General features: G+C 44.2%; 1 protein-coding gene across 1 annotated transcript in view; it reads right to left on the minus strand.

The window, feature by feature from the left end:
* Window positions 1–698: 698 nt before the first annotated feature.
* Window positions 699–10,661, minus strand: part of LOC103380297 (synaptotagmin-7) — a 19,496-nt gene continuing 9,533 nt past the window's right edge. The window contains exons 3-8 of the mRNA XM_017033018.1: window positions 6,271–6,373; window positions 4,535–4,802; window positions 3,958–4,127; window positions 3,209–3,323; window positions 2,207–2,406; window positions 699–1,265 (exon numbers count right to left, since the gene is read on the minus strand). Coding sequence (XP_016888507.1) covers window positions 1,161–1,265; window positions 2,207–2,406; window positions 3,209–3,323; window positions 3,958–4,127; window positions 4,535–4,802; window positions 6,271–6,373 — 961 coding nt within the window. The 3' untranslated portion in view covers window positions 699–1,160. The remainder of the gene's footprint in view (window positions 1,266–2,206; window positions 2,407–3,208; window positions 3,324–3,957; window positions 4,128–4,534; window positions 4,803–6,270; window positions 6,374–10,661) is intronic.

Below are 10,661 nucleotides of genomic sequence, written 5' to 3' on the forward strand. Positions count from 1 at the left end.
TTAAACACACACGCGTGCACACACCAGAAAATGCATGTGCACCAACAGCAAAAAGTTTGCGTTTGGCTTCGGTTGAGATTTTAACATCAGAAGAAGATTTACATTAGTTTCCTCGGTTGGTGATGCTGTGAAGAATGACATCATCATATCGCTTGGTTTTTGTTTTTTTTTTCATCTTCTTTTTTCTCTCTCCACGTCGGGGAAAAAAAAAATCCTTTCCAAAGTTGTGTTCCTGCTTTCCAGACATCGGAAACTTCAGTTGAGTCGTTTTTTGTTTTTTTTTTAAACCTCTATTTAGTTTGAGCTACGGCACAGCACCCACAGCACACAGACAACAAGGAGTGGAGGGTCCAAAAGGTGAAGGAAGCAGGGTCCCAATAATGTTGTGCTCAAGGAAGAGAAGAGTTTGAAGACGAAAACGACGGAGAGAAGAGCGGGAGGGAAGAAAAAGCTGTGTCCATAATTTCATCCTAGGTTCAGGCGGTTTCAACACAAACTGAGGAATGGTTCAGACATCTTCAGATGAACATTAAAACCCAGAGGAGAGATGGGCGTAGGGGAGGAGCGGCAGGATGAGGAAGACGCCAACAGGGGACGAGGTACCAGATAACATACAGTAGACTTTTGTAGGAACAGAGGGAGTTAACCAGCCTGGATACATTCTGTATAATTGGCGCATATTAAGTAGTACTGTGTCCTTGGAATATTCATGTCAGGATATCATTAGTTTGGATTATATTTGGGGGATTTTCAGTCAGTCCAGGAGACTGGAACCGTGACTGGATCAGAGGCTGCAGTTCACAACCACAGAGTCGACAAAGCGAGTGAACATCAGACATAGACAGGGTGCATAACGACTGGCTGAAAGACAGACAGACAGACAGGCGGAGAGTCTGAGACCGTCGGCAAAGTGGCGAGAAATAACACGGCTTAATCAAAGGAGGGCGCGGGCGAGGGGTGACTGGTCGGAGAGAAATAGAGATTGAAAAAGAAAAGACTTTAAAGGTTTAAGAGAGCAGATGGCTAATTGTACCCGTGTTTTGCAGCCTGGCAGCAAGTCAGTCTTGTGCATAAGGACGGGAGTGAGAGGGGAGAAGAGGAGAAGGGGAGGAGGGGGACAGGAGGACGACAGTGGCCATGAAGGAAGCTGGGTGGCGAAATCAGGCCTTGAGAGAGTGCCACTGGGCGACGTTGGTACGTGGTCGAGCGAGCATGTCTTTCCAGTGCTTCACCTCGGCTGGTCCACTCTTCCATGACAGGTAGATCTGTGAGAGTGGAGGCAGATATCACAAAACCATGACCGCAGTTCGCAAGAGGGGGATCATTGCAAACTAAAAACTCCTCATCGTTTAATGGTTCGACGACGGTTCATTCCCGCCTGTTATACAAGACAATTCCAAAAAAAAAAAAAAAAACTCTACAAAATGAACAACACCACGATTCGGAAAGAGCCAAACTCCATTAGAGCTGGTGGTGAATCCTAAGACGAGGGTGAACCTTCAAAATAGACAGTTACATTATTCCCTCAGCCTCAGGCTGTTCTAGTCTGCAGCATATTTTAATACCCATTAGTCCGTCAGTGACAGCGTGACAGTGGAAGAACAGCAGTCTGGGTTGTACACTGTCATTACAGTAGGTGAAGTTTACTCAACACACCTCCATAATCATGAACTTCCGTACAGCGGTGCTACTATTTAGTGCTTGTTTAATGTGTCTCCACATTTAAAAGAAAACACCTTGGAATCAAGGAATGTTTCCACCTGTTCTTAGCCCTATTTCAAAACTGCCGAGTGACTTTTAGCTTTTGATCGTCTTAGATAACGATGGGTGGAAAATGACAGACGTCAAAAAATAAGGAAAGGGAAAAGTCGGCTGAGTCCAAACTAAAAGGTAATTCGACATGTTTCTACATGTGCAGTGTTGTTTAATTAATGTGGTTTAAAATTAAAATGATTGTTTTTTTTTTCTCCTCAGCAGAACTCTAACACCTTCAGATTAGTGCTAATAAACTATTGAGGTTAATATTTCATGCGTTAATGAAAAAAAAAACACATCAACAAATGATTTAAGCAAATAACACATAGTTGTGATAAATATAAATCCCTGTCTCGTTAGAAAAGCTGGACAAATGCTAAAACGGACCCACACCACAACGCGCCTCGGGATTAACGTCAAAAAGGGAGAAAAGCGGCCGGGCCGTGCGTACCTTCCCGATGACATCATTACGGCTGAGCCTGTCCTTGTCCATGACAGTGATGATGATGGTGGTCTCCCTCAGCACATGGGCGGGCACGTCGAAGGGGAAGGACTCGTTGAAGACGGGGTTCAGGCAGCGCTTCATCGTCACGGTTTTCTTTTTCTCTACGCGCTTGTCCTTGTGCATCAGCCACACCTTCACATATGGATCTAAGGCAGAAGGTTTAAAACAGAGGCTCAGGTTGTGCTCTAGGCCAGTGGTGTCCAACCCCCGGGGCGCGGGCCAGCACCGGTCCGGGAGTGAATTGGTACCGGGTCGCACAGAAAGAACGCGTAATTTCCGTTTTAGTTATTATCTGATTCTGAACGATGTTTTATTTGGAAAAACGTTCTTGGAAAGTTTCTTTGCGCAGGGTAAAACGGCCAATGAGGACGCTGCTAATACACAGTGACCTTAAAGTTTATTATTATATTTAGAAAATACCAGTTTTTATCCCCGTCGTATCATTTTATTTTGTATTTATCAGCCACACCTTAAAGGCCGGTCTGCGGCGCAAAAAAAGATGGGGACCGCTGCTCTAGGACACAGACGTACAACTCCGTGGATATATGGCAGGGATTTCTAGTAGCATCTCTACTTATTGTACGATAGGATATAGAAATTTCACGAGAATACAGCACAGAAACACTTTCCCAGATGAGGGTGACAGATTTTGCCGGGAGGCTGAAGATCCTGAAAGATAAACATGAAGAGATAGAACGGGATAGAGAGGCCAGCGAGGACACTTGATGTAATGTCACCTTGCTGCTGAAGTTATCTACGGTAGGACTTAACAGCCAGACAGTAACCGCCAAGAGCGCAAAAAAGGGGGAGGACAAGTTCAAATGCCCGAGCTGTGAGTGAAGTGTCCAAAAGCCCAATGTCGTTTGAAGAACTTCAGACAAGTCAACACAGGTTGTATGAAGAAAAAAAAAAACAAATCTGGGCAAACAAAAAAGGAAGGTTCTCTACCTGAGGTTCCCCCGATATCCATAGCTTTGAGATGACGCGCTTTGATGATGTTCACAGTGATGGTGTTGGCAGTGGGATTATAACAGAGAGACACCAGCAGGTCACCTCGTCTCCCCTGAGAAAACACACACACACAAACAAACAAAGTCAAGAATGACTCACTCCTTTTTCTCAGACGTTTGTCACGAGTTTTTGGGGAGTCTTGGTTTCACATCCGACTCCTGTGGAGTTATCTGTTCTCTATGTTCAGCCAGCGCCGCCTTTAATTCTTAGTGGTCTCACCTTTTGTTTTCTCTCCGTCTGTACCACTTCCTGCCTCCCCCCACCCACCTGTTCCTGTCTTGTGTGTTTGCTTCCAATTTGTAATTAGCGTTTTAATTGTCTAAACTATTTTTATAATGACTTTCTTCGGTGTAACTCCTCGTGGCCAGCAGAATAGTAATAACATTTACGCCTTTCTACATTAACCGTGGTCACTGACGACTCAGTCAGACATCAGAGAAGAAAGTTCTGCCAACACGAACGTGCCTCAACGACAACGTTTCGGATTAACTTCCTGGTTTACTTGATATTGTTTTTACTGCGCGTGATGAACGTCTTAGTGAACCGTCAAATGAAAGACTACATTTTCAGGAAGCACAACAACTCTTCTAGAAGTAGAAGTTGTGTTTCAGCTCTGCAGTATTCCACCAATGGCGTGACCCGATCTTTAGCTGATGATTCTGTTCTGCTGCGCCACGATCACTCACACTGCCGTCACTGCAGGGCTTGAGCTCTTTCCAGAAGGTCTTCAGTTGACCCAGTTCCACCTTATTAAGGGGGATTGACACCTCTCCAATGGGGTCGTTCCTGCTGAAGCGGTCATAGTCCAACACCTGCAGGTAAAGTGTGCGCTCTCTGACCTTCTCGTAGGGGAAGCCTTGAACAGAGACATGGGCAAAAGACAGTGAGTTAAATGACTCAGCCGAATGACACGGCTTTGAATCAGTAAATGTCATCTCCCCCTGTGAAGTCAAGGATGTTTTTTTTTTAATTTTTTACACTCAGAGACTGACAGGAATCATCCAGATCCACTTACACAAAAACTAGTACCGTTTCCAATCATAATGTTTCCCAGGAGTTTACGAATAATGTCTATTGACTTGGGTCGCGAAGGTTTGTGACTTTTAAAATACGGGTCCCCAGAAAAAAAGTTTGGGAAACACTGATCTAAGCACAGACGTCACATTAGTCTGAATGGTGGTTTTGAAAGTATGTTTTTTCTTGATTTATATTTTCTTTTTTTTTTTCAGCAGCACAAAAACAAGGTAAGTCAAAGACACAGACCTTCAAAGAGGAACGTTTCATTCCAGTGGGGGTTGAGGTTTTTCCTCTTGACCTTTGTTTCCAGCTTGTGCTTCTTGTCAGGCAGCAGGTAGATCTTGACAAAAGGGTCGGAGGTGCCAGAGAAGTCTTTGGCCGGCAGGTCTTGACCCTTGAGAACTTTGACAGTGAGAGTCGTGTTCTGGAAACTGTAGCCTATGCTGAACTGGATGCGCCCGAGCTTCTCACTGATTGGCCCTTCACCGTCGTCGTCCTCCGAGCCTGGGGATAACTGTTGGGCCAGAGAAGGTGTCAAACACACACACCCAGAGACGACGTTCGCTCACACAAGAAAGGTACGCTCAAACTATGACAGAAACAAGTCGCCGCCTTGGAGAAGTGAGTAGAGAGACAACTCTGACGAACGAAGAGGACGCTGAATATTGTGCTTAAGAGGCAGGAGATGCTTGGATGATAGGTAGGCATTAGACCACCTACTCCCTCTAACAGCCACTCTGGCTTTATCGCTGCTCTGTATGCTAAGGGCCACTATCTGATGGAAAGTAACGGACAGAGAGAACCAGAGAAATCAGAGAAGGGCAGAGAAGGCATTATTTGAGGGACAGGAGCAAATGGCCATGAAGGGACAGACCAAGGTTGGCACTTTTTTTTTTTTAATCATTGTTTTCTCCATGTGACTTCATAAGACACATTCTGGCTGTGTCCTTTTGTTTCTTCCCCTCTCTGACCACAGCCTGCACCGATTCGACGAGTGACATTCCTTCACTGAAGCCAGGCCGAACCAGAACCAGAACCTGGTGACATGACCTAAGAAAAAGGGCTGATTTCAGGCTTTCACACCAGAGGTATATAGCATTAAATCCACCGAAAGTGCTCACTTATAGTTTGTCAATAGGGCCTTCAGAAATGACAGGCAGCGCAAGTGTGAAATATTCCAAGTCTAATTCATCAAACAGCGTGAGTCACCTTGGATGGCTTGGATCGCTTGATTGCCACCGTGGGAACTGCCTGTGCATGCAGCTCTGTTATTACCATGTGCAGCTGTAAATCAACCTGTGCGCGAACCGTGGCTCAGCAGCACCAGGCTCCACAACCAAGACCTAGAATTATCTCACGTAGAGCATGGCTAAATGTAGGTACGCCTAGGGATTTACAGGAAGGTAGAAGTCTGACGCTGACTCTGGTCGATCAGATCTGGACTTAACGGGTTTATTGCCAATCACCAGCAAACTCAAAATGTTATGTGAAAGAAGGGGCACGGGAGAAAAGTTAAGTCCTTGAAAAAAAAAGCTGTAACTAGTACAGCAAATGAACCAGGCGTAACCAGCAACCACCATGCAGTGACATGGCCTCTGGGATTTCTGTTGGTTCTTGAGAAAAGTCTGTATTTTTCCTCTAGTCATTAATTCACAAGAAAAAAATATATATATATAGTCTGCTAACAAACAACGTCTAAAGACTGATTTGATTTTTTTTTTTCTTTGTGCCCTAAATCAACACTATGTCAAAAAAATGATTAAAAATACCAAAATCACCGACATCATTTTTCTGAGTGACATTTTTCTCCAGTAGAATGAACACTGGTAATAGTTTTTTTTTTTTCAATCATAAAAAAACTGCAGAGGTGACATTATCACCAAGCAACATTGATCTGCTTTATTCATGCAGTAACGTGGGTCTAACAGTAGTGGGCATGAAGAGGTCAACGACGGTGTGTTTGTTGGGACAGAGGGTCTTACCATCACCATGTCTCCAGTGAGAGAATTGGCCAGGTCAGTTACAGTGGACTGACCGTCAGCATCCGGGGGTTGGCCCTTAGGGCTGTTAGCTGGTTTGTTTCCCCTGGAAGAAAAAGCACAGTTTGACCCAGAGGGAAAACAACAACGAGGAGGACACAGCCTGAGAAGCTAACTCTTATCCAGAAAATGTCTAAGTACACAGGGAGTCGGACCTCCTCCTACAGACCAGTCTAACTGAGACGACCAAATGCTTTTCATTGGATGGATGTCACTTTAAAGTAGGTTGAGCTCTTTTTTTTTTTTTTTCTAGCCAAAGCCAAATAAAAAAATCTGCCAAAAATTTCAAAGAACAATATCAGGCACTAGAACTGAGGACATCGGGTGGGATCAGTTGTGTTTGATGAAACCTGGAATCTGAAATGACTATACATATGTTCAGTGTGGCAAAAATCCAAGTCTCTAACAGGAAAGTTACCTCCAACAAAAAAGACAGACATTTTTTTTTAGACGACACAGAGCCCTCAATACGAGGAAATAAAAATAGAACAGTTAAGCATCTCAGAGCTGAAACAATCCTGAAGACAAGACACACACACACATATAAGGGACAGGTATAGTAAGACAACATTGATACAGGAGACACACGTGAACAGCACATATAGGACAGGACAGTCAACAGGACAGGTGTGTTCGCTTTTAGGAGGTCTCTGTTACAAACGTATTGTCAAAAACACACAGTTGAAGTCAGGACAAAAATTAGAGAGAGAAATGATCTCCCATAATACATCTGGTATATAGGTAAAAAAAAAACGTTAAGTAGGTCAAACACTCTGGGGGGGAAAAACCCTCTATGTTCATACATTAGAAAACAAGGCATTTACAAAGAAGAGAAGAGTCAAGAAAAATAAAAAAAATAAACTGTAAGAAATGGGGAAAATGAAAGGGATAAGAATTATGAGAACGAAGAAACCAGGAGAAAATACCAAAGAAGAAAGAGAGGAGATGCAATGTGACATAAATCATCGGACACACAGCACTCCATGTATGGATAGTTAAGGCACACGGAGAGGCCGACACTGAAACACAAGTAGGCAACGACCAGAGAGTAAAAAGAAAATAACAACAACACGGGAGAACGGAACAGACATGAGCAGACGCAGAGTGGACGCTGAAGTCGCAGACACACACAAAAACAAAAACAAAAAACAAAACAAAACTGGACAGAAAATTTAAAGACTGTTGAAAAGATAGAAGGTTGAAGGAGGAGCGCACGGAATAGAAAAGCAAGCAGAAAACCATTTATCTGTATAGAGAGACAGAGAGTATTAATAGCATGAACAGCGAGGTTACAGAAACCGAAACCAAAACAGAGTGAGATCATTCCAAACACCAGCACATTAGAGAGAAAAACGGAGCTGCAAGAAAAGATAGGGGATGAATAGGCAGCCTGGAAACACAAGAGAGCCTTAGTACCATCAGTCCGATAAGTTTCAAAGAATAAAAGAAGAAAAATAAAAAAAACCTAAGAACACGCAATATATCTAGTAACAGGAGACAACAGGGTGAACATGCTGAAAGGAGAAAAAGAGCACAGAGAAGAAAAGAAAGAGACAGTAAATATAATTGAACACGGGGGGGGGGGAATCAGAGAGAAGAACCATCGTTCTTTAGGAGATAAAAAGAAAAGATGAGATAAAATAAAGAAAAGGGGAAAATAAGCTGTAAATATTTCATACAATATATATATATATATTTACTGTATATAAATCTTTTGAAAAACACAAAAAAATCTGACAAATAGTAAGAACATAGAAAGTGCAAATTTAGAGTGTTACAAATGAGGAAAATGATCATTTGTAAAAATTGATTGAAAGTGCAAACGGGTTTGAGTCCGACTTGGGATTCCAAACACTTAGTAACACTCTAAAAGGGAGGCCTCGGGAGAACAGGGGCCAAAGCACAAACGGGCATTGGCTACGTGTGCATATGCCACATATGCAAGTAGGTGTCACTCAAGAGAGTGAAGGCAATGCCTGGGACGGGCAGGAAAACGAGAAGCCCATAGAACGTCTGTCTGTCTGGCCAGCATTCTCAGGGTTTCCTGAGAATGTGCGTAAACGGGACACGTGTTGTTTTTTTTTGTTTGTTTGTTTTTTCCTTTTTGGGTCTAAACTGCAAATTTGCATGATTGAATTGCCTGTTGTTGAATGCAATAATGTGTGCAGTTTTGGCAGGAGACGAGGACAGAACCAGGGAAGAATTTACTGACAAATAGACAGACAGAAAAAGCAAGCAAACGAGACAGGCAGAGAGACAATCACATCAACCAGCGACAGGAACCGGGGCAAGGCAGGGCGGGGCGGAGGGGGGGGGGGGGGGGATGTCAACCGTTCGATTAGGGGATGGAATTTTTAACAATTTGTGTTAGTTGTCATAGTTGCCATGAGATGTAATTGCATTTTCTGTTTATTAATGGTATCAACTACAGGCCATTGGTTTGAAGAGACGGCTAAAAAAAAAAACATGATCTGAGGATGAGCTCGAAGGAGCTTTAGAGATTGGAGAAAGACTTAGGGAATCAAAGTGAAGCAAGGCACCTCCCCCCTCCTCCACCTCCTAACTATTGATGTGGGAGTGAACTTCAATTATTCATTCTCCATCATGCTTCATTCAGGACTCCAGTGCATTCTCAGGTAAAGAGCTATTGCAGCCAGGGGAACAGCCTCTCTAGCAGCACCTGAGGTGGACCTCTGGGCCAGTTTAACCAACTAACTGTGGCTACACTTTCAACAAAAAAGAAAAAATCCTCCAGATCATATTGGTTGATGGGAATTTCGAGTAATTTTATTTCTATTTTTAAAAAAAAATTAATTAATTTTTGCTGCCAGTGAGAGGTTGATGGAAATGAATGCTTTGAGATCTGCAGTTACCTACAGTGTCCAGTGGGAGGCAGATTGAGTTCAGATCAGATTCTCCCACGGCTACAGCCAGAAAGTGGGCTGTTGGCATAGCAACGGCTCCAGCAACTCAGAGTGTACATATGGGGGTTTCGGGGTGTTGTGACAGGAGGTTGTCGGTGGTGGGCGAAAGGAACGGGCGTGTTTAGAGGGAGGGGTGCAGCAAACAGGCAAACACAGGGAGAACAGAGAGAGATAAGGTTATAGGATATATGACAGGTACGGGTGAGAGCCTCGCAGACGCACACATTCACATGAACACACATATGGAGGCAGGCGGGGCCACTTTGGTTTTCACCGTCCTGTGATACTATCCTATTTTGGTTACCTGACCAAGGGCCAGCAGCTCGCTGAGAGAGGGAGGGGGCATAGACACTCCACTTCGGGGCTGGGGAGAGACGCGAGAAAGAGAGCCCAACCCAGCCCAAGCTTCTTCTTTCTTTCTTTCTTTTTTTTCTTTTTTTTTCAAACACTCAGACTCTCGGTCCCTCTGCAAACATGTCACACTCAAACAAACACGCCTGCCTGAGACCAAGAAGTGATGGATTTCAGCGTCTGTGCTCAGTTCCATGGCTGCACACTACAGTACGTGCAGCATTCTCCGGGAGGCACCGCAAAACTACGGCTGTGAAGGATAGCACTGCTTACATAACTTTATCATCCGCATAAAACACGAGTACGAACATACTATCATTCAATCAGCCGTCCGTCCTTCTCCTCTCCTGAGTCTTCGGCCATAAATCAACTAAGTACTTCCTGCTTCCTGGAGGATGGAATCAATCATTTCATACCTATTTTGGGAAGACGTCACAAGTGAGCTGCTAAATGCTGTAGGTGATCATGTGTTGGAAAACACAAGATTCCATGTGTCCTTAGGAGTTTTCTTACGTAGGCTTCAATTCAGGGATCCACCATCTACTGTGACGTTTTTATGATTCGTCCAGATTAAGGAATATCAGTGGCAGTGGAAACATTTAAATGCAGAGCACAACAGTTCGGAATCTAATTCAGAGATTACCTATGAGGTGGCGGTGGCGGCGGTGGCGGCGGCGGCTGCAGATGTGCCACCTGTGTTGCAGCAGGACACCGCAGGAGTCTCAGGTTAATGCTCCTAATAGCCTGTCTCCCCAACCCCCATCCATCTATCTGGATTTATGCGATGAGCATCTGTAGCAGCAGCAGCAGCAGCAGCAGCATATACCTGCGGCTAAAGTGCTGCCTTCAGCCCCACATAACATATAGGAGTGAAACACCCCCCACCCACCCCTCCATCCACCTCTGTGACAAACAGTAGGTGGATTTGCACCTGAAAATGTTCCCTCATCTTCTACTGACACCTCCAAACCTGAATGGACTCACTACACCCTGCCTGCTCTGTGGCTCCTTTTTTTTTTCCCTTCTTCTTTCCCTTCTCCCTCCCTCTCTCTCTCTCTC

This window comes from Cynoglossus semilaevis, chromosome 6 (genome assembly GCF_000523025.1).
Source record: "Cynoglossus semilaevis isolate Cse_v1.0 chromosome 6, Cse_v1.0, whole genome shotgun sequence".
NCBI classification, from domain to species: domain Eukaryota; kingdom Metazoa; phylum Chordata; class Actinopteri; order Pleuronectiformes; family Cynoglossidae; genus Cynoglossus; species Cynoglossus semilaevis.